General features: G+C 36.9%; 2 protein-coding genes and 1 non-coding gene across 4 annotated transcripts in view; 2 read left to right on the top strand and 1 right to left on the bottom strand.

Moving 5' to 3' along the window:
• norpA (no receptor potential A) overlaps positions 1-16462 on the top strand; it is a 35789-nt gene extending 19327 nt beyond the window's left edge. The window contains exons 4-22 of one of the 2 annotated variants that reach the window (XM_013306878.1): positions 3708-3767; positions 4628-4768; positions 5319-5398; positions 7325-7561; positions 7762-7928; positions 8423-8633; positions 8948-9206; positions 9567-9746; positions 9816-9969; positions 10394-10551; positions 10859-11065; positions 11488-11652; positions 12085-12289; positions 12666-12797; positions 14876-15056; positions 15298-15501; positions 15711-15867; positions 16025-16114; positions 16288-16462. In XM_013306878.1, the coding sequence (XP_013162332.1) occupies positions 3708-3767; positions 4628-4768; positions 5319-5398; positions 7325-7561; positions 7762-7928; positions 8423-8633; positions 8948-9206; positions 9567-9746; positions 9816-9969; positions 10394-10551; positions 10859-11065; positions 11488-11652; positions 12085-12289; positions 12666-12797; positions 14876-15056; positions 15298-15501; positions 15711-15867; positions 16025-16114; positions 16288-16356 (3057 nt within the window). In that variant the 3' untranslated portion in view covers positions 16357-16462. Of the gene's footprint in view, positions 1-3707; positions 3768-4627; positions 4769-4931; positions 5012-5318; positions 5399-7324; positions 7562-7761; positions 7929-8422; positions 8634-8947; positions 9207-9566; positions 9747-9815; positions 9970-10393; positions 10552-10858; positions 11066-11487; positions 11653-12084; positions 12290-12665; positions 12798-14875; positions 15057-15297; positions 15502-15710; positions 15868-16024; positions 16115-16287 lie in introns of both variants that reach the window. The other variant, XM_013306877.1, reaches the window with a different exon arrangement.
• Positions 14620-14692, bottom strand: TRNAV-CAC (transfer RNA valine (anticodon CAC)). Its single transcript has one exon. It is a non-coding gene; the product is annotated as a tRNA-Val (tRNA).
• A 5275-nt stretch (positions 16463-21737) lies between the features above and the next one.
• On the top strand, positions 21738-23569 carry fne (ELAV like RNA binding protein found in neurons). Its single transcript, XM_013306776.1, has one exon. The coding sequence runs from the start codon at positions 22078-22080 to the stop codon at positions 23203-23205; it is 1128 nt and encodes a 375-aa protein (XP_013162230.1). The 5' UTR covers positions 21738-22077; the 3' UTR covers positions 23206-23569.
• Positions 23570-24545: the final 976 nt, after the last annotated feature.

Genomic DNA, 24545 nt, shown 5'->3' with positions numbered 1-24545 from the left:
CTCACCAAAAGAGTAAATCCGCATTTGCTATACCAAATGAAGACCACGGCAATGTAACGAGATATCATTTACAAAAATATAAAAAAAGAAATGAAAAAAACTTCTTTTTGAATTCTGCTATAAGAAATAGAGAGTTTAATAAATCACGGCGATCTTCTTCGGTGATTTCGGCAAAAACAAACGAATTTGTACAAATCGATCCATTCACATCCGAAGTTATGTATTATTATATAAATAGTATGTAAATTATAAAGAGCAGAGTGTTTCGAACTTAAAATTAAATTATCAAGTTGAGATATAACTTGATGTGACCTTTACCGACATTCCCTTGAATATTATTAATTAATAATTCCTTCAATTAGATTTACATTTCAGTAACTAAATATCCAACGAACTTAATACATAATAATATATAAATTAAGGTAATTAATTAGCATTCTAATCTTAATATTAATCTTAACATTATAAGTCTATTAAAGATTGTATATAACAGTTTCCAGTGTCTATACAATATCCTTTTTAATCTCTTTGAAAAATATCGATATCAAGGTGTATTAATCGATTATTTTAAAAATGGAATGTCACAGTTAAAGCCACACTCCCGGGAGAAAACAATATGACGTCATCATGTCACTACAACAATTTAACACTATTTCCGTAACATTTCAGACTCGCTTAAGGCGTTTTAAATACATAATAACACTAATTTAACAAAACAGGATTAATTAAAAAATTAAAGACGATGTCAACACGACACTTAAGTCTTTCACAAATTAGAAACGTCTCATTTAAGGAAGCAATTAATTTCTAGTATGATAATTTGCAGATGTTAAACGACATTTAAAATAAAAAATAACTGACAATATGACCACAGATTTATTTACGTAATTATAAATCGGCAAACGCATGACATGAAGACATTCCCATTCTCGAATGTCAACATTTCAACAAAATTGCATCGTTAACTTGAACTGAAACACATAAAGTTTACGAAAGACCGGGAACAATTCTACTAAGCTTGGTTTAACGACGTAACGCAGGTGCGGCCCGAATTAAAGCCACTATAAAAAGCACTTGATGACCCTTCAGTTAATTCCAACATAGCTATAGCCATTGTCACGTTTTACACTTAATGAGGGTCGATGTACTTGGTTTTTACCACCAAAAGTTACCTCAAAATCTTATCCTAAATCTTATAGTTGACCTACTCTTATGTGTAACCAAATACTGTCACTATTTTCCAAGTTATCTCTTCCGTAACCTTTTATGCTGGAAAACTAAACTATTTTTATTTTAGCCGGTTTTGTGGCAAGTAAAATGATATTGCTACGTTTTAGTGGTTTCATTAGTTGGAAAAATGTATATCGTCGAAGTTTTTTTAACATAAAATGTACCAATATTATACAATGTACTTGTAATTCGATTGAATCTTCACTTAACCTTGGTAGTTGATGTAAAGAGCCTATCTCTCCTGATTCTGAAGTCTTACAAGAGCCTTTTGATCTTCAAGCACCATAAAGAGCGTGGGTCGAACCTTTACAATAAGAGGAGAATTTGCAGATTCCAATTTTTGTAGTATCCTTAAGAAGCCTTGAAAAATATTATATAATGTTTATGATTACTTTATACAATGTTTCTTGATGAAATATAAATCTCAAATACGTTAACACATCTCTCAAGATTATTCGTTACTTCAATCAGTACGAATTTAAAATAAATCTGTTTATTCCTTTCATTAAATCTATTAATGTAATATAAATTCAATCATATTAATTTTTTTTATATCATAAGGTGGCAAACGAGCGAGCGGCCACCTGAAATCGCTGAAATAGCGAAGTGACCGTTGCCTATAGACATACGCAATTGCATATGCGTTGCCTACCTTTAATCGACGGAGAAGAGGACGCACAGAAAAAAAAATTCCTTCCCATGCATCCTCTCATCCGGAGAGTCCACTTCCACTTCCCATCCTTTCCTTATAAGAAAAAGGGTGGGAAGGGAAAGAGGACTAAATTAGGCCTCCGAGACGCACACTCATCAGACGAAACGCAGAATAGCTTCCACTTGACGCCTGTCTTCTGTGTGGTCGTGGTATTTCACCGGGCGAGCCGGGACAATTCGTGCGAAGATGTTAAAGCGGGCTCTACCACTGTTAAATTTGATTAAACTCAAATACTGTTTCTGTTTCAATGTGTTACATCAAAGATCCAGTATTCCTTTCATGTCATATAGCGTTCAATATTTGATGTGGGCTTTCATTGGAGGCAATACAAAGCTTTCACAAGTCTTCTGACGTTATCTCGATATGTCTAGCTTGAAGCGGGCCTCGATTGTTGCACATTTCTAGGTCACTTTTGACGTCCACTTGAATCGGAAGTTTTGTGCAATGAGAAAAGCCTTTGTGTTGATATTTATCTCATTATTTACTATTGAAATACGAAGAACAATAAAACAAGAGGACAAGAGTACTGTAAATTTTAGGAAAATGACGTATAAATAGGGCAGTAATGTTTGAATATAAAAACAAAAGAAATTCTTCCTAGGGTCCGACACTTCGAACGCCAGACAAATCCGTCAAATAAGAGCGGAAATTAGTAACAAAATCCTATAAAATAAGACTTTTTCTGTGGATTTCAAAGAACAAAAACCCCATTTAAAACATATTATCGCTGTTTTGTCAAAGATGATATGTTTTATACAGAGATATTGGTCTCAGAAACCAACGGTTTATCACTTTATAGATTGCTTTTAAGTAGATGAAATAAGTTATATAAAGAAAATACTTACAACCCTTTCATTACTCTGTTTATGTTTCCAATGTATACAATATATAGCATAATAAACATTCGTTCCATGTCTTATTTGGAGTGATTTAAAAACGTTGCATTCCGACGCCCACATACTTTGAGCGAACATTTGCAATAGATTCCATTTGATGCATTCCACCATGTTGTATCTGTTAACATTTTCATATCCAGGAAATATACAAGATAACATAAAAAAACACATTGGTGAGTGCAACAGGGTTAACGTACATCCATCTATAATTTTTAAGAAACAACAGTCTTATAAATTCAATTATTAAAAATGTTATTTTAGAAAAATAATCTCTGCTACAGTACAAAAAAATAATAAACAAAAAACAACAAACTGCTTGCAAAAGTTAAGTGCCAATAGCCGAATCCCGCCATAGGACTTTTGTCGTAAACCATATCCTAGCACAAATATAAAGCGTAGTTGGAATTGTACAAGAAATATTAGTAAATTAATAAAAATCTACTTATATTTAAAAAAAAACAAAGATATTAAATTTCGATGAATATAATGAGTTCAATATTAAAGCTTTTCATATCTTTTATATTTCAAAATATTTGCAGCAATATTGTATTCGAGCGCGCAACCACATAGCTAAAGCAAACGCAATTTCCTCCGAAGAACAGATGATTGAAACCGAACGGGAAATGAAAGAGTGGAGACGGGCGCCGGATATTAGTGTATAAAATGTTGCCTAGCAGTTAATAAAGCATTTAATATTAATACTAAAACCTAAGCTAAGTTAAAATATTTAACAAAAAGAAAATAACGATTGAATCTTTAGGAATTTACTTAAGCTTTACTCCCGCACTCACAGTTGTAATCTTCGGTGCATACTTATCTTTAGTGACCATTTGTATAGTTTTAAACAAATATTTTTATTTTGTTTGCAGGATGGTGACGTAATCGAACTTTGTCAGGTCAGCGACGTGAGATCTGGGGGAGTGCCGAAGGTATTATAAATTTAATTATTGTATTATATTTTACACTTAATGTACAACTTACGGACATGATTAGCTCACTATACATCCCCACTGAACAGCTCGGTGCCTACCCTAAATTAGGGGATGACTAAGCCATAGTCAACGCTGGCCCAGTGCGGGTTGACTTCACATATATCTTTGAATTTCTCCTCAGATATGTGCAGGTTGCATCACGATTTCCTTCAGTGTAAGAACGTTGGATAAATATACGAACATATGTAAATACAAAAAAAAACACATTGGTACGTGGCTGGATTCGAACTCAGGACCTGCAGATTACAAATTAAATCCTTAACCCCTAAGCCACCGACGTTCTACTGGATTTAATGGTTTAATAATAATTACACTTAGAAGGCATAACTGGAAAAAGTCTGAAAGGTTTTGTTACAATAGTTATTTTTATGACATTAAAATATATATTATATAGCATTAAATTTAACTGTAATCCAATCTTAATCATAATTAAAACGCTGTAAAACCAATTAGTCCGATTGTCGATATCAAAGAATTTGCCAAAAGCAATTTGCGAACGGCGTATTGGATTGATATTTGCCGAATATTTCGTAAGCGTGACGTCACGGGTCCAATATGGCCGCCATATGACGTAGAATAATTACATTTACATTGGTAATGGTTACACACGGATTGAAATAGAAACGTTATATCTTATTTGTTTATTCAGTAAGAACGATCACCAATCACTTTTTGCCTTCCGAATTAAAGCTTTTAAACATTGACTAATGGCTTTATATTTGATGGAATATTTTATATAAAAACTCCTTGGCCTATTTTTTATTAAATTACATAGATATTTGACCTTTTCTTTCCAGCCTGAATCAAAATTGAGTACGAATCTTTTCAACAAACACGGAGAGACGTTAGAAGATAAGTCGTTGACAATCTGCAGTGGCACAGATTATATTAATATTAACTACCAGCATGTTGTATGTCCTGATGCTGCCACGGCAAAGGTAACATCTAGCTATTTCTTAAATATAAATCAATTTTACTCAGATATAAAAAAAGGATTTTTTCTGCAATTTTATAAAAAATATTTTAAATTTAGTAGTCAGTTTCTTTTAAAAAATGTAGTATAAATGTTATCTACAATTGTTGTTATTTTGCTAAATAAAGGTATGGCTTGATGGCCTAAGGAAAATCACCCACAATGTGAAAGCGAACAACGTGTGCCCAATGACATGCCTCAAGAAACAGTAAGTGGCATGCATGACTTAAGCTGCATGCATACGCATGGCAAGCGCCGACCTGCATGGCTTCAGCGCCGCATGCATGCGCATAACATTCGTCCAGCTTTCCTATTACTTAAGCATGGCTTTTATGCTGATAAGTTTCGTTTTTGCAGACACTTAATAATCTGCTTTTGTCACTATTTGAAAGCTTTATTTACTAAAATAAATTACTATTTTGAACATTTAAGACTTATATCTTTATAAGTTTTTTACGTGATGTTAAGCTGCATGTACTGCTTCTTTATGTTTTTTTTATTTATTTTATAACAAGGTATGGAAGGAGGGACTTCGGGCTATTACGCATAACAACAAAATCAACAATGTATGTCCGAGAACTAACCTTATGAAGCAGTACGTACTTTATTTATATCAAGATTTTATTATTTGTTAGCTTAGTAACTATTATTTTTGCTAATTCCTTAGACATTAATTCTTGCGTGTCCTGTCTTATCCTTTCCTCTACCTTTGCTTAGTGTCGTTTACTGGTAATTTCCTTAGCGTAGATGATACTTAATCTACACTTACTCCCGACATCTCTTCCTTACAAGGCAGAAATCTTAAAATCATTTGTCCGTCTGTACCATAACATCTAATAAAAAGTAAATAAGTTAAATATAAACATACGAGTAACATATAATTGGTAGAAAAATAATATTTTAAACTTCACTCCTTTATCCCAAGTAAAGAAGTTCAATAACCCATAATAGAATTGAAATGTTTACGATTCCGCTTTGCAAGCGTCAATTTAATCCTGCAAGGTGTATTGTTAGAACAATTGGATTACAGTCTAGCTCGCTAAAACCTCTTTTCCACTGAGCTACGAACCGCGCGACTTGTTACGCGCGGTATTAGGAAAGACGGTGCTGCGCGAATAAGAGCCTCTTTCTACTTAGCAGCTAGTTGCACGAATCTAGCGGCAGATGACAGTCATTTTGTCAATTGCAGCCACACAAATAAATAAAATAATACAAAGGGCAAAACTCACAGACACACAATTCGCGTGGTCGCGATAAAATAGCAATTTCGCGCGTATAAATTTGACTAAGTGGAAAAGGGGTTTTAAGACAAAATATTTAGCGACGCTGGGGTTTATTAAATTACTCTGGTTACGGAGCCGGGTCGTTTGTTTCCATTTAACTCTAACTGGATTGAAAAGAATAGCTTACTTAGGTAATTGGATTGAAATCTATCTTTTTTTGCTATTTGTTGTACGTTTTAAGAGTTTTAACAGAAAAGGTGAATGGCCACAACTATTTATCGATAAGCCTGTACTTTACTTATACTATAATTACGAATATTTGAATAGATGGATGGATGGATGTTTGTTAGAAGGTATCTCCAGAATAGCTGGAAGAATATAGCTTGGAAAAATACATAGGCTACTAATATTTTTTTTTCCGCGCGGATGGAGTCGCGGTCGACAGCTAGTTTTGCATAAAAATTTAAGTACCTTGATTTTCATAAATTATACGATTTCTTGGAAAATTTCTTGAAAAGTTTTACATACTTGTAAATTATTAAAATAGCACGGAATAATTTTATCAAGTTAAAACATAGAAAATTTTCTTTGGTATACAAAGAAAACAAAATCATAGATGTTCATTATTAAAGAAAACATTGTTGAAATACAAAAACAATAAGGGTCGAAACACAGACTGCTTCAAGTTTAATAAAGCCTGCTCAAGCGATCGGTAGCAATAGCTTGCAGCTATCCGTGTACAGGGTCCCTTAATTGTTACGTTTTTTGGTCTCCATTGTTTATGACGTAAAACATGTTTGATTATGAACATGAGTTTTATTTAAATTAAGGCCCGCGGGTACAATGTCCCGCACAAATGAATTCTTTAGACACCGTGTTTTGTTTTGTGTAAAGTTGACTGAAATCGCTCGGGGCAACTACTCTTTTGTCCGTTATCGTTTACTTGGTTCTACTTTGTGTTTAGGGTGACAAGGGTTTAACCAAAAAATTAGGATAAGACCGAAAATACAACAATTTGTATGTTAGGTAACTTTAGGGCTATATAGCACGGATTTTCCGCTTTTTGCTTATTTGGGAATACCTTTTTGCCAATTGCCTTCAAACTTTGCTTACTTTATTGGGATTAATATGTTTATTTTAATTAACATTTCAATAATTATGTAAGATGCAATTTAATTGAGTAAAAACCGAATAATACGACATCGGAAAAACGACTTATCGATTACAGTCTGTTATAGTGACTAATTAACGCCGAAGTCTATGACGTCGTTATAACCGGTTTTACAATATTTACATAGTTGGATGCGGCTTTGCTTCTTGACGGATCCGCGCGGCAAGGTTCCAGTAAAAGTGGTGGCCCGTACATTCGCTTCGGGCAAGACGGAAAAGCTGGTCTACCAATGCTTGTCCGAGCTGGGCCTGCCCTCCGGCAAGAACGAGGCTATGGAGAAAGAGGCCTTTACTTTCGACAAGTTCTATGCGTTATACCACAAGATCTGTCCTAGGAACGATATTGAAGAATTGTTTAGATCCATGTAAGTATGTTATTTTTGAAAATACCTAAATACTTTAGGATTCGGTTCATGTGATCTGTTTATAAACAAAAATAAATGTTATTGTTTGAGCAATTTTTGACCGATGGGATGTTTAGAAGGTATCTACAGAACGGCTCAACGGATCTCGCTGAAATTTGGCACTAATTAAGTTTTTTTATTGCTCTCGCATACATCCGCAGCACACAAGGCAAATCAGACCGCATCAATCTGGATCAGTTCGTGAACTTCCTGAACGAGAAGCAACGCGACCCGCGACTCAACGAGATCCTGTACCCGCTGTATGACGACAAGCGCGCGCTGGAGATCATCACCGACTACGAGCAGAACGAGGAGGCCAAGAATGCTAGTCAGTATACAATCTAGCATTTACGTAACTATGACTAGACTTTTATAAGATTCTTCTTTACAGCCCTCCGTACACAAGACAACGTAATTCGTCGAAACTAATATTGTACAGTTGCTTGCATCGTACACACAACGTTGAATCGTTGAGCGAATCGTCTATTCTGTCGGTAGAATTTCTCCACCATTTTGAAAATTGGAGCAACTTTTCTCGCGACTTCTTAAGCAGTCGCCTGGCGACTATAATTGTCGGATTTCGAAGATACGTTGCCTTGTATTGAATTATATTTGTTTTCTTGATATGGTCATTTGTATAAATTACTAGATGCGATATAATATAAATATTTTAATTATTGTTCAGTTTAATAAATCTTTGCTTTTTAATGGAAGTAATTTAAGTTTAAGTGTCTATAATCAAAGCAGCCGTATTAATAATATCGTTGTCTTTATTATTTGAAAGAGAAAGAAAGAGATCACAGTATGCGACAATGTTCGTAGAATGTCTGACAAAGGACGGTCTGATCCGTTACCTGATGTCTGACGAGAACGCGCCAGTGTTCCTGGACCGGCTGGACCAGTACATGGACATGGACCAGCCGCTGGCGCACTACTACATCAACTCCTCGCACAACACCTACCTCTCCGGCCGACAGTTCGGCGGCAAGAGCTCCGTCGAGATGTACCGACAGGTCCTGCTCGCCGGCTGCCGGTAACATTATCTTTACTTATCTATATATAAATATTAATTAAATTTCAGTGTCTGTATGTATCGAGAAAAAAAATGATAATACTTGTATAAACGGAAACCTTCCCTCTTGATGCCCGAAGGCTTATTATAGGCTTTTTCAATTCCACGCTGACGAAGTCGCGGGCGACTACTAGTATGCGAATACAATTCTAGGTAACAGGAGCAACAGGGAAACTTATCCTTTATGCTAGCAGATATCTACAACAAGATATAGTAAGTTTACGCAGTTATGAATGTTTTGTAAGGAGTGAACAGTAAGGGTTAACGTTGTGTAGGTGCGTGGAGCTGGACTGCTGGGACGGCAAGGGCGAGGACGAGGAGCCCATCATCACGCACGGCATGGCGATGTGCACCGACATCCTGTTCCGCGACGTGATCTACGCGCTGCGCGACACCGCCTTCGTCACCTCCGACTGCCCCGTCATCCTCTCCTTCGAGAACCACTGCTGCAAGGCGCAGCAGTACAAGCTCGCCAAGTACTGCGACGAGATCCTCGGAGACCTGCTGCTCAAGGAGCCCCTGCCCGAGCACCCGGTGAGCCGCGACACACGTACATACCTACATACGTCTCACTTTCAAACTCATACCATATCTTTTATACTGACAATTTTCTCTCAGAAACCCACCGTCAAAAGTTTAAATAAAATAAAATCTATTGACACTAGACACCAAACTCAATAACTAATCTTAATCTATTTTTGCTTACCTTAGTTCTTTTTAATCAACATTTTTAAATAATTAACTTCATATTAATAAACCTAATAATCGCGAGGAACATACAAAATAATTAAAATTTTAGATTTATCTCTACTTCCTCAATAGCTATACTAATAACTATCAAATTCAAACGTCTTAAAATCCCTCTATTAATATAAAAAGGCAAAAATCTTTCAGCTGGAGCCAGGTCAGCCGCTCCCGCCACCTTCATCACTGAAGAGGAAGATCATGATCAAGAACAAGCGCCTGAAGCCTGAGGTGGAGAAGCAGGAGCTGGAACTGTTCAGACAGGGACAGTTCGTCATCGAGGATGAGGTCAAAGAGGATGCATCTGCTGTGGTCGTGCCGGAGAAGAAGGTAAATCTTACCGTGGATTTCTGACAGCAATATATCTCGTCTTCCTCAATGTGAGTTATGGTTGTGCAGCCGGAGGAGGTGGTGGCGGAGGCGGCTGCGGGCGGGGAGGAGGCTCCCCCGCCGGTGGCGTACACCGGCTCCACCACCAACGTGCACCCCTGGCTCTCCTCCATGGTCAACTACGCGCAGCCCATCAAGTTCCAGGGCTTCGAGGAGGCTGAGAGTAAATCACTTATAATACTCCATAAAATATCTTCTGTTAAAAATGTACTACGATCTTGGTAAATTCATGCCTTATTTAAGAAACAACATACACACCTGTAACACAGATGGGTAGGCAGAGATGGACATCCTTTTGTCGCGGTGCTGACACACCTCTCTTGCTTCTACATTCATGCATCTACGCTTACACCTCGGTTTCGATTGCTCTTAATACCTTTTTAGAAAGGTTTCATATGAGATTTTCCAAATCTTCCAAGTATTGTATTTTGTATGGTAAAAGCAACAGAAAAACTAATACAGAATAATTTTAACTTACATTTGATTTGGCACACCAAAAACAAGCACACTCTTCTACCTGACGTGCCAACTTAATCCGCAAACTATATATATTTGTATGTATGTAATGTGTGTCTGTATGTTCGCAGAGAAGAACATCTACCACAACATGTCTTCGTTCGCGGAGACGACAGGCATGAACTACCTCAAGTCCCAGGCCATTGACTTTGTCAACTATAACAAGCGACAGATGTCTCGCATCTACCCCAAGGGCACGCGAGCTGACTCCTCCAACTACATGCCTCAGGTGCTTATTCTCTATTTTATTTACTTATAATTAAATTTAAAAAACGACTAATTAATACGTATAGTCTGTCTCAAATATGTTGGTGGCTCAAGGTCATCAGCGCGCTGTACAATACCTCCTCTTGTTGCTGTACGCCCCGCTATACCTTACACTGTTTTCTAGCGACTCGTGCGATGTTCCGAGCTGCCAATAAATTTGAAAACCTATATCTTTGTATGTATGTAAGAAGACATATACACAGCGCGGAGGGAGTAGCAGACAGCTAGTCCTGATATAACTGATAAAGTAATGGTTTCATGTTGTGCAGGTGTTCTGGAACGCGGGGTGCCAGATGGTGTCGCTGAACTTCCAGACGTCGGACCTGCCGATGCAGCTGAACCAGGGCAAGTTCGAGTACAACGGGAACTGCGGCTACCTGCTCAAGCCGGACTTCATGCGCCGCGCCGACCGCAGCTTCGACCCCTTCGCTGATGCCCCTGTGGACGGTGTCATCGCCGCCCAGTGCTCCGTGCAGGTCGGGACTGACACCCTTCACCACTTCCTTTCACATTTAGACTCACGTCTAACTAAAGTGAACTTAACTGAAACTAAAGTGGTATATCTAACAGGGTCCCTCTGTCGATGCCAAAAAAAGTACCAAAATAACTTTGTCAGACTGTAGCTACAGGCCGACAAGGATATCTGACTCGGTGGGCATAAGTCAAACTAAATTATTATATGATAGCTCACTAGCGCCCTCCTGTAAATTTAAAAATGTCCCTTTTCGTACTGTAACTCTCACGCCCTGTTTTTATATTATTCTTTTCTATGACTACATAAGTTTTATGTATTTAATGATAGAACTAACAGCATATTGCATCGGGCCAAATAAGTTTATCGTGCTTGAGGACTGTTTTCCTTCACAATTTTACGTTTAACATGTGTGTGTGTGTGTAGGTGATAGCGGGCCAGTTCCTGTCAGACAAGAAGGTGGGCACGTACGTGGAGGTGGACATGTACGGCCTGCCCTCCGACACCATCAGGAAGGAGTTCCGCACGCGCATGGTGCCCGCCAACGGTCTCAACCCTGTCTACAATGAGGAACCCTTCCTCTTCCGGAAGGTCAGCTTGAGCAGAGATACTAGTGGTCGCCCTGGCTCCGTCCATGCGGAATTAATAAAACAACATAATAAGTTGATTTTAGATCATGTCCTATATATATGAATTTCTTCGAGATCCGCTCAGCCGGTCTGGAGATACCCTCAAACAAACATCCATCTAAACATTCCCATTTATAATATAATATAAGTAAGATAGGGCCAGGCAGACCCCTCGGCGTTAACTACCCTTAATTGCTGTGGATCCAGTATTTCAGCAGCGAGAAATAGACCGACAAGGTTATCTGTCAAAGAAAATTATGACAGCTCACTAGCGCCCTCCTGTCAATGTCAAAGTCATAAGAGAATAATATAGTCTGTATAAAGAGTTAAGGCAAGCTTTTGGTGTGAATATAAGGTATTGAGGAGTGTCATATCAGTGCTTGGTGTGTGTCAGGTGGTGCTGCCGGACCTGGCGGTGCTGAGGTTCGGGGTGTACGACGAGAGCGGCAAGCTGCTGGGCCAGCGCATCCTGCCGCTGGACGGGCTGCAGGCGGGCTACCGGCACATCTCCCTGCGCACCGAGGCCAACTTCCCCATGTCTCTGCCCATGCTCTTCGCCAACATCGAGCTCAAGATATACGTACCTGATGGCTTTGAAGGTAATACTTCCTCTGACAACACACCAACACGACAATAAGCAAAAAACTCAGCCCTATTAATTATAGTAATTCAGTCGCACCGCTATTAGCTGGAATCTTTGTCCGATCTCGACGGACGACCGCCATATGCCAGAAACTGGGGTTAGAGAGAAACCTTTATAAGGGAAAAAATATCACGCTCTCTTGAACTCTTGCTTATCAGGATTCAATTGTAATTTCCGTAAATTTTCCTTTAAGTAGTTTTTTTCACGTTATTTATGAGTTTTAGAATATTTAAAAAAATATCAACAACAAAAATTAACTTGTATTTAAACTCCTACTGCAATTTGAGTAAAAACAGCGAAGGTTACATGAAAATGTGTTTGTACGTGTGCAGACTTCATGGCGGCGCTGTCAGACCCGCGCGCCTTCATGGGCGCGGCCAAGGAGCGCACTGACAACATGAAAGCCATGGGCATCGAGGAGAGCGCCCCGGAGAAGAAGGTCACCATCGAGGAGAAGAAGGAAGGTTATATATATAATATGAAAACAATAAACATTTTGCTCTAGCAATACCAAACATTATGAAAGAGAGTAGGATATATTTTTACTAGCATAAATTTTTCTGTTTAACTCAGATTGGATTCGAACCCACGACCGCTTAATCGGTAGTCCAAACCTTCAATCATTAAGCTTTTCGCGCTACTAATATATCCAAATGTTTCGATAGTAAATACATTAGTTCACTTCACCTGTTCTATTTCCTACTTAGCCACAGATTTAGATTATTTGGCAAAATTCTCGCTGGAGTTTGCTTACGTATGTAACACGAAATCATATTTAATACAACGGTACAAGCGATGTAAGAAAGGAGAGGTTATTTTAAGCCACTTTTAACTTGTGGTCCAAGTTATAAGCGAAAAAAAAATATTTTTTTTTTATTTCTGTCCAAGAAATTTAGTAGCCATTAACCTCTATAAACAAGGAGATTCCTTTATGGAAACTTAACGTAGATTTAGTATCAGAAATGTACGCTAAGGAGCTGTTAAATAACCATTTAACCGACTCTAAGTAACTCTAAGTTCCGCTTTACGTGTTTTCTTTGTATCTTTCTAAGAATATTATTGTTTTATAGTTAGATGTAAGAGAGAGGTGCGGGTAGATGCGGGCTAATTGACGTCAAACGCCCACGCGTTTGCTGAAAGTGTACGCTTCCTAAAATAAACACACCGGACGTTTAGTGTTAGGGAAATGCATAGGAAAATACCAAAATGATGTTATACGTATGATACTGATGGACGCAGATTTTATCATCTCTACAGATAAATTATATAGTTAGGTATAAGTTTTAGGTTTTTTTTTAATACTGTTAAAGATCTAGATCTAGTTAAAGAGCTTTTAAGAATTTCTTTGACAGTTAAAAACATTTTCAAATAGTAATATTAGTTTTTAAAAGTAAAGTTTAGTTTTTATACGTCTGATTTAATTAATTATAAATTTACAGTTAATAATCGATAACAAACAAACATAAATCCTCGCTTATAACATTAGTTAATTTGTAAATAAATATCGCTGTATCTCATCGCTTGTGCCATAAATACACTGGGAAATGTTTTCATGCGGCCGCGCATCATACTGAAGCAGTCGTACCGCGAGCTCTACAGGAAACGTATTCCTGAACTAAATTAATTTTAATTCTTAATAAACAAGTGTTTATATATATTGTTTATAATTATTATAGTAATTTGTGATATCAACATGGATATAAATAGATTTATGTTCAGTTACATGTTCGTTCCGCGATTACTTGATATTAATAGGAAATCAATTAAAGGTAAAATCTTTTATTTCTGTGAATTATTAATATTTTTTTTCATATTATTTTCTTACATCAAAACAACGTAATTTTGATAACAATTTTAACTTCTATAGTTATTTTAATGCGACTAATATTGTATTATCAAAGACTGTGATATTCCTGATTTTATAAACAAATATTTTCTATTTTTTTTTTCAAAGTTACCATCTATGCAATAACCATAGTTGTGTCTTCAATATAAATAGTTTATAGAATTGTTTTTTGAATATCACAGCAACTGTTTGTTACCATGGAACTGTACTACGTGATCCTTGTCTTTGTTTTATCAAAGATACTATGAGGTGATGATATTATATACTAACAAATATGTGAACATTATTTATATCCAACATTTGTTGGCAATTTGCCAAATTATAACTAAACTATTTTGGAATTAAAACGTGACGTTTTATGAATGCTGGTATAATATTAATATTATGAAATGAACTTTGTTCATTGTAAAATTACGATAAAATAGTCCACAAAAAGTGATTGTTTCCGCCCGGGATCGAACCGGGGACCTTGTGCGTGTGAAGCACACGTGATAACCGCTACACTACGGAAACTTACCAACACTAGTTGAAATAATAAATCGAATGATTAACCTTTATTGGTTATTTTTATTGAAAAAAAAACTATTCTCAAAGTTACAAATTGTGAAGTCAACATTTTTTTATTAAATTAATCAAGAAATGTGATTGAGTTAATAAGTTCCAAAGGCATTGAAATTTCGTTTCCTATATGAACAGAGCCGCCGTTAGTATTCGAACCTATAACCGTGGAGTCGCTGCGACAAGAGAAGGGCTTCCTGAAGACTGGACGCAAGCAGCAGAAGGAGCTGGAGACGATGCGCAAACGTCACGCCAAGGAGAAGATGGCGATGCAGAAGCAGCAGTGCGCAGCGCTAGAGAAGATGATTAAAGGAAAGAAGTAAGTCTTTATCTATAATAATTTATTTGTGTATACAACTATTCTACATGTCCAGGTTTAGCCTTAGCTTTTATTTTAAACATGATCCTTTTAAATTACGGTTGTGAAGTCCTCAACTACTGAACAGTGGTTGAAAAAAGTGGCGGAGAAGGGGACAGAATATATTCCCGTTCTATGAGTCATCTCCTGGAAAGAGCTACATCGAGGGAGTGTGTGTAAATGTATTATGTGTGTGGTGCAGCAAGGAGCAGCTGAGCGGCGACGCGGCGTTCCGCACGCTGGTGACGGAGCAGTCGGCGGCCTGGAGCGAGCTGGTGGGCCGTCAGCGCGTCGAGGAGTGGGCCAGCGCCCGCACCCGTCTGCACGAGCAGCGCGACCTGCTGCGCAAGATGATGGAGCAGACCCAGCTCGCCCAGATGAAGCAGCTGGAGGCCAAACACGACAGGTGACGCCATGCCCCCGCACACAGACACGCACACAAACACCATACATTGTGTCCGTACGCAATTCAAGGTCATCATATTGTGGTATGGAGTCTAGATCTTTGTAAGGGACTTTACCTTTTTGTGGAAAGACAGGGTTATTCAAGATTCGTTATTTTATTGCAAAACACAAATACAATCCAATAATTTTTTTTCTTCTTATCTTTGACAGAGAGTTAAAGGACATGAACGCTCGTCAAGCTAAAATCAGCATGGAGACCAGCAAGGAGGTCGCCAACGATAAGACTCTGAAGACCAAGCAGGAGAAAGACCGGAGACTGCGCGAGAAGAAGCAGAACAACACTAAGAAGTTCATGGACGAGAGGAAGGTTAGCCTCGACACAAAATTAACTTTTATGATAAAAACTAGCATATTGCCTCACTTCTCCAGATACAAACTCCGATTTGAACATTTAAATTTTCTTAGTTTTATCAGTATTTTCATTAGTTATGCTATTTTCTTTAAACGTTTCATTTATATTGCAGACTCAGATAATCAAACACACGCGTGAAAAGGAGAAGCTGAAAGGCACCCACGACAAACAACTGGAAGAACTCTCCAAGGACGTAGACAATGTATGGGACTAAATTCTTTATTACTTCTACAAACTGCCACTCATCATAAAAACAAATCTCATTAAAAAATTAAAAAAAAAATATCATTGGAAAATCGTTAAAAGTAAACTAATTACCTCATACATTTTGATGTATTAAAATCTACACAATTTATATTCATGCTTCACTTGCAGCTGATCGAGATGTACAAAATGGAGGAGTCAGAGTTCGAGATGGCGAGCAAGACGGAATTCCTCGCATGAAAATACCCGCACATCGCCCCGCTGCTGCACCAGCTCTCCGGCTAGTGCCGCACAGTGCCGCACAGCGCCGCACAGTGCCGCACAGTGCCGCACAGCGCCGCACAGTGCCGCACAGCGCCGCACAGCGCCGCACAGCGCCGCACAGTGCCGCACAGTGCCGCACAGCGCCGCACAGTGCCGCACAGCGCCGCACAGTGCCGCACAGCGCCGCACAGCGCCGCACAGCGCCGCACAGTGCCGCACAGCGCCGCACAGTGCCACGTAATGCAGAACAGTGTGATACAGTGGTACACAGTGCGGTACAATGCAGTGGTACACAGTGCGGGGCAGTGACACAATGATCTCTAACTAACTATACGTGTTTTAGTGTAAATTAAATTTAACTTCAGCCTGCTTTAAATCTATGAATTCATAAAACTTTTAGTACATATATTTTTCCTACATTTATTAATTGCAAACTTACAAAGAGGAATTTCATTATATTTGAAATATTATTTTATGTTAAATATAATTAAACCCAAGTTTTAAAATACTTAATATTATTAGTTTTAACGCAGGCTGGTAAATATAAATATTAAATATATTACCGCACAGTGCAAACTTACATTTGGCACTGAATAATATTATCTATATATTAGATGAATAAATAAATTCTATATAAATAATGGATTCTTGAATTAAATCAGTAAATTAACTTTGTATGATCTTTACATTTAATATGTATAATAATATAATTTTCCATTATTATGTAGTGCCAAATAATACAAGAAATCGGTCAGTTTTAACTTCCTAAGAGCTAAGAGTTAGCTATATGTTTATTTCAACAGTGGATGCTTCAGTTTGTTACACTATTTACATAACATAGTATATAACATTACTCACGAAATTTTAAATCTTTGACCTTGAATATAATTAAAAAAATAGATCTTAAGATCTCTTTAAGGGAGTCTTCCCTTAGAGTTAATAAAAGTTTTACTTCAACGGTCCTTTAGTGTATTCATGTACTAAAACTATACTAAGCGACGCCCTTAGTGGTTATTTATTGATTTTATAGTGATGTTAGATATGTAATTTGTATAATTATATATATATATATATGTAATTTTGCTGTATTTAATCTACTTTGAAACAATTCAGTTTGAAGTTTCTGTGCACTCACAATAATTTATTTAATAACAAAGACTAAATAATTTTCAAATTGAAACTAATTATTAAAATTACTATATATAACTAATGTACTAAACACTACATATAATATAAATGCATTTTATATATAAAGTTACTTTTTATGTAACAAATTCCATGTAAATCTAATCTTTTAGTGAAATACCTCAAGTAAAGTTAAATAAAATATCCTAAATTTGTTCGAAATAATCACTTACAATAGGAATTGAAAAGTTATTATAAATGTACCAAAAAGTAGTTGATTCACTGATTTTTAAGTTTCCCATAAATTTAATTATAAAGTATGTGTTTTCATATTTTTTAAAATAGTCACGGAAATCCGCGGTGTCCCACTTACAATTGACCAATCAGGTAACAGTTTAAAGCAATAGTCGATATAACAGAAAAATTAAAAATTGCTGCACTCCATTGGTTATTGTTTGCACGTCATCGTGTCAATATGTACGAAACGTCGAATGTCGCTTTTGAGTTGGAACACCGCCAGTTTTCCCGACTGTACCATAAAGTGCCAATGTGTCATTCCAATTCACTAAAACATACTATCTTGTTAGAGGACCAAAATATCGAAAAAAATATTTAATTCAAATCATCTCATATATCTTATATATTAAGTATAAATCAGTTTATTTATATAATTCCAAGTTTCTCATATTTCTAAGTAGTAAATGCAATTCAATTGTAATTCGATTTAAAATCATGATTAATTTCAATCATATAAAATATAAATTTCTATATAACTATTAAATTAAGTAATTAATATAATAATTAAAATTATAAATTCGTATAGATTTTATTTTAGATGCCTAAGTACATAATTAAATTCTAGTCAATTTTATTCATAGGTCTTCATAGTGATATTTAAAAAAAGGAAATTGTATTAATGTTGCCAGTATCCAGTATGTTATCTTTTTAAAGCATCTATATCAAATGTTACCAGAACATTTATATTTATGATTAAATGTTATTTATTCTCATGTTTCTTTGTACTAAAAAATATAGTATTAGGATTTAAATTTAATTAAAAATATTAGTGAGAATATTTTATTAGGTGTTTCGTAATTTTTAATAAAATAAATTCCATTTAATTCACTGCGTGTTGAAATATTTATAATAATGCACTTTTTGGCTTTGATAATATTATTCTTAATATAATACATATAATATATAATTTTTCTAAATTACATAAATAAATATTTATTATGTTAATGAAAACTCTGCAGTTCTATATGCCAGGATAACAGTTAAATAAAACTATAAAAATAATGATTATTACCTATCCCTGTTTACCCCATAAAAATTGAAAGATGGTGTTTTGTTAATTTTAAACGATCTATAATATAATTTTATATGCACTTTGCAACTATTGTTTTCAAGCACTTTATTAAGTTAAATTAAATTTTATTATGTAATTTGTTGTATCTAATCTGTTAGATAAAAAACTAAATGTTCAGCATATATTCTAAATTTTAATATATTAAAAATGATTACATAATGCATACTATGTACTTAATATTTCTTTTAAAATCTAAACTTTCATATTTAAAATATCTTATTCAAACTAAAGGTAATTTTACAATGATATCCATTGTAAACTGATATAAAAGCGGCTAAACAATAATTATATTCTTCCGGTGGGATCGTATTTTTCGCGGACGCGGAAGTGAGCTGGGGGGCAAATAATACCAGTCCCACTCACCCTGATGAAGGGCCCCCGAAGGGCTCGAAACTATTTGGTGCCATCGAACAAATATACGTGAGAGTTTAGCAGTTTTTATAAAAATTTATTATAATTTCTCACGAAAGTTTGAATAATTTGATATCTATTGTGTAGGGAAGATAAAATTATTTTTACGGTCACAAAATATATTGGGCATTAATTTGTTATAAGTATTTTTAGTTAATGTTAATTTTAATTAAGTTACAATTGTTTTCCAAAGATCTATTTATTGTTTAAAAGTACAATAACTAAATAAATACATTTGAATTATTTATATCTTTATTTATTTCACTACATTACCTTATTTACAACTAGTTAAAAAATATTACTTAAAACTTCTAATCTTCTTCCTCTCCTTGTACAAACTTTCGTGTTGAACTGAAAATAAGGAATTTAAAATGATAAAAGTGAACTTGAACTATTAAAAAACCAGAAATTTACATCATTTAGGAATGTTTAAAATACTAAATAGTATAGAAAAGTCCATGTTTAACATAATAGAGCATTTCATAATCATCATCAGCTATACCCCCACCGAGGGGCTCGGAGCCTACCCTAAGTTAAGGGTTATTAAGCCATAGTCAACCGCGCTGACCAAGTGCGGGTTGGTTGACTTTACACATATCTTTAAATTTCTTCTCAGATATGTGCAGGTTGCATCACAATGTTTTCCTTAGCCGTACGAACGTCGGAAAATTGTACATATGTAAATCGGAAATCGAAACACATTGATACATGGCGGGATTCGAACCTAGGACCTGCAGATTGCAAGTCAAGTGGTTGACCACTGAGCCACCGACGCTCCCATATTTATTTTACAATTAAATTGAACAAAATAATGAGAACAATATGATTTATGCAAATAGATGAATTACAAGTGACCATGATCAAGAAATTGTGGAGTAAAAGATTAGCGTGGTTTGGACATGTTATGCTGAGGGATGATGATGATGTAAGCAAAAAAGTAATGAGATTGAATGTGGATGGCTACAAAGGTAGAGGAAGACCAAAAAAAGAATGACTGTGTGAAAGACGACATGCGTAGGGAGGGGGTAGATTGGGATAAGACGGCTGATAGAGATGTATGGAGGAGTAGTACATACTGTGCCGACCCTCAATAGGGAGAAGGGCAAATTGATGATGAAATAGCTGCATTCCAACTATTTGCATAAACCACATCCTAGAGCTTAGATTGAACAGTTTTTACAAGAAATATAATTAAATTTTATATATCTGCAAATTTTACTAATATTTTAAATGCAAATGTTTGGATTGATGGATGTTTGTTTTAAGGTATCTTTAGAACGGCTGAACGGATCTCGGTAAAATTTGGCATACAAATAGAACATAGTCTGGTAGAACACATAGGCTACTAGTTTTTTTTTTAATTCCGCGCAGACGGAGTCGCGCTAAACCACTAGTACTTTATTAAAAAAACATACTATAAGGGTCAAAGCGTAGAAGTTCAAGTTTGTCGCCCAGCCTCTCTCTTCTGGCTGTGAATTGATGCCCCGATACCATACTTTCCATTAATACCATGATGAATCTGAAACAGAAAATTTTAGCTGTTCACAAATTTTTATTTACAACAGTATAATGTAGAAAAACCAAAAAAATTTAGAAATATGTGAATGGTAGAATAAGATACCATGTTACATTAAAAAAGATATTCCAGTGAGGCTAATTATGACAAATTTTAATAAGTTTAACTTATTAATTTTTGATCAAGTGATTTCAAGTTTAAACATCACCTAATCTGGTAGGATATTTCTTAAGCATGACATAACATCGCTCATTTCGTTTACAATAAAGCTTTGCTCATTGTAGTTCTAAGTATGCAATTCATGCAATAGTTACTAATTAACATTATAATATATAAATATACTCACTTGCTTTTAGTTTTCTTTAGTAGAACGTTGGTTAGGAACATTTTGTCGATAAAGTACCTTCTTCGTCCAATGTTCTCGATCTAATCCAGTTACCAAAATTTGTTTTACAAATGTTTATATAAAACGATTTAATACTTATTTATTATTGGCAATTTAATCCCGCATTGCATTCACATTTTCATTCTTTATGAATCAAAATAATCAAATGTTATTTTCACACTTTTTTGCCTATTATTTTATACTCTTTGGTTGGTTTACCAAAGATTAAATAAAATCGTCTATAGACAAAATTCTTATCTTTGACCAACTTTGACACTTGTCGATCTGAATCGTTTTAAATTGTATCGGGAAGCAGAGAAATGAATGTAGTTTTACCTTTTTATCTAAATAACTATATTCTATCGCTATAAAGTTGTCTTTAAGGTTTATTTACAACACATAATTTTAAGATTTCAATTTTTGTTTCTTTTGTTGATGTCTCGTCACCAGTCACCATAGACTTTAACGTATTTCTTAAAATCAAAAATGACAGGCGACTTTTACTGCCACATTTGAAAAATATTTTATTTATCTGATTTAGTAAACCTTTCGAAAGGGTTTCCATATAAAGATAATACTTTCGTGTCATAATGATTTAATTTTAATGTCAAGGCGCAAATTTAAAAAATCTGCCAGTAAAGTTTTATAGTCTTTATCTGCCAATAATTAATAACTCAGGTAAAATGGTAACATTTCCAAAACAAACTTGTTCATGTCGTGTGATGATGAACCTGTGAACCGGCGTTACTGTTGGCAATTTCGTACATTTAGATTTTTTTGTGTTGGTTCTTTGTTCCTTTTTCACGTTGCAAATGAATTAATTAACTTCCATCTGTGTGAGTTTTATTAGAGTTTTGTTTTACGTAGTGTAGTTTGAGCGATAAAAGAACAATGTTAACGAACGACATGAATATGGAGAATGGCGGCGGCGACGCTAATCCCAATGTGTCAGCGACCAAACTCATGGTCAATTATATACCAGAGCTAATGACACGCGATATGATGTACGCATTGTTTTCGGCAATGGGCAAGATCGAAAGTTGTAAGTTGATCGCTAATAGAGGTTACGGTTTCGTCGAATATGAAAAACACGAGGATGCAGAGAAGGCGCGGGCTGCTTTTAACGGATTGCTCATGCAAGGAAAAACTTTAAAAGTGTCCTTCGCTCTACTCAACCCGGAAAACAAGGTCAGCCACAAACCAGACATGGAATCGAATCTCTACATAAGTAATTTACCCCCCGACATGACAGTAGAGCGACTCAACAGCCTTTTCTGCCAGTTTGGTCATATAACCACGAGTCGAGTGTCACAGGGCATTGGTTTCGTGTGCTTTGAGAGTCGGCAGCAGGCGGAGGACGCGATACAGCACATGAACGGTCAGGCGCCCTTTCCCGGCGCAGGCAACATGCTCGTCAAGTTCGCCAACAAGCCAAGCAATAGCAAAAATGGTCCGCGCACGATGCAGAGAGTAGTGAGCACGTCGACAATTGCTTACAACGGTGCCGCCGTGTTTAACGGCTCCACGCCCGCCTTCAACGGCACCAACCTGAGCGCGGCGTTCGGCGCGCGGCCCGGGAGCTTCGGACCGGCGTTCCCACAGGCTTCGCCGCCACCGCTGCTTCCCTCGCCGGGCAAGGCGCTGCCCTTCATTAACAAGGGCCAGCAGCGCTTCAACCCGATGGCGGCGACGAACCACTCGCCGCTGCCGCTGCTAGGTGCGCCCGCCAGTCCCGTGCCGCTGCTCGGCGCGGCGGGCCCGCACCAGACCACAGTGTACGTATACAACATCGGTGAGGACACGGAGGAGCTGGCGTTGTGGCAGCTGTTCGGCCCATACGGCGCCATCGACTCCATAAAGGTTATCAAAGACCCCGAAACTAAGAAAAACAAAGGTTTCGCGTTCGTTAACATGCGCGAGTACGATGAGGCCGCGATGGCCATCCAGGCGCTGAACGGGTACACGCTCAACGGGCAGGTTCTCTCGGTTAGCTTTAAGACGCAGAAGAGGAGCACCTAGTGCCGCGCCCCGCCTGCTCGCCCAGGCCACATTATTTCATTCCAATCTCAAAATATTTTTGTAGTCGAGACGAGATCCTCTACGTGCATTTCAGATTAGTCGCATAAGTATTTTTGTAAGATTTTAACTAGTTTTTTACTCGCGAGAGCGCGACATGACTATCTGTGAGTTGAGTTGAGTTGAGTTGCTTCACAGTATCCTATATATGTGTATTCCCTATATCTTATGATATGGTATTATATTATTGTACTATGTATGGGCCTGTCTCACCGACACTCCCCCTCCTCCAGGTATTTTATTTTGTGTAAAACGAACCATTGTATGTTTTTTTTTTATCTTTAATAAACTTCATGTTTAAATAGAATTTATTGTATATTTCTCTATTTTTTGTTTCTATATAATCATTCCCTGTCCTCTCCCTATTTACTTTATAATATACGTAATAAATAATTATCCATAATACATAAATATAATTATTTGTGGCAGTAGCTTGACTTGTACATATTATATGTAGTGTATGCGCGGCGCGGTCCACCGGCCGCGCGCCAGCTCGCTTCAGTGTTGCATGTCGTGTGTAGAGAGCACTTTGCATTTCTTTTTGTTTGTTTCTGCTCGGCTCGTGTGCTGCGCCGGCCGTTGTCGTATTTTCGTCTACTGTTTATTAATTACCGTATAATGGGTGGCGGCGGCGGGTCGGGGCTGTGGGCGACGCGGTGGGTTAGTCGCGTAAGGCTTCTCCGTGCCGCAGGGGGGCGCTATGCAGACCCAGCTAATTACTAAGGAATTGTCGCCCTCACTGTGTGTGGCCGATAAATCGATTAACGCAATGGTCTGAACGACTAAGGACACTGCCACACATTGATAAAGCAGAGACTAGAGACCTCGACTTCCTCCACGATCGCCAAGAGTGGCTGAAGCAGGGAAAGTAGAAAGTGAGTATGGCGCCTCGTTGTGTTAGGGTACTAAAGAAATAACTATTTTTATACACACGTTGAAGTCTATTCATAACTAAGTATTGAATAATGTAAACAATTTCGCCGAGCGGCTCGCGGCGGCTTATCGTGTCGCACACTATGTGCACGTTGGCAGCGACGATGTTAAAAATTTTATGACGTTATTTTCCTGCGATAAAAACGAACGACTACGTTTGCGCGTCTAAAACGTCCGCTGTTGGAGTGCATTATGATAGTTGCCACCCGGCGGCGGGCGTCGAGCGGAGTCTACCTGTTGATGACTAACATCAACAGTTTGTCGATAACAACGACCCAGAAATAATTCATATTATAATCAGATTCACATAAATTTTTCGTATCGTACCGTCTAAAGTCTATGTCACAATA

The sequence above is a fragment of the Papilio xuthus genome, unplaced genomic scaffold (assembly GCF_000836235.2).
Source record: "Papilio xuthus unplaced genomic scaffold, Pxut_1.1 DF828177.1, whole genome shotgun sequence".
Lineage (NCBI taxonomy): Eukaryota > Metazoa > Arthropoda > Insecta > Lepidoptera > Papilionidae > Papilio > Papilio xuthus.
Note: the sequence above shows the minus strand (reverse complement) of the source record. Positions and strands in the feature narration are given on the sequence as shown.

Excerpts from the sequence above, each read along its gene's own strand:
- fne (XM_013306776.1), top strand. The coding sequence starts at position 22,078 with ATGTTAACGAACGACATGAATATGGAGAATGGCGGCGGCGACGCTAAT.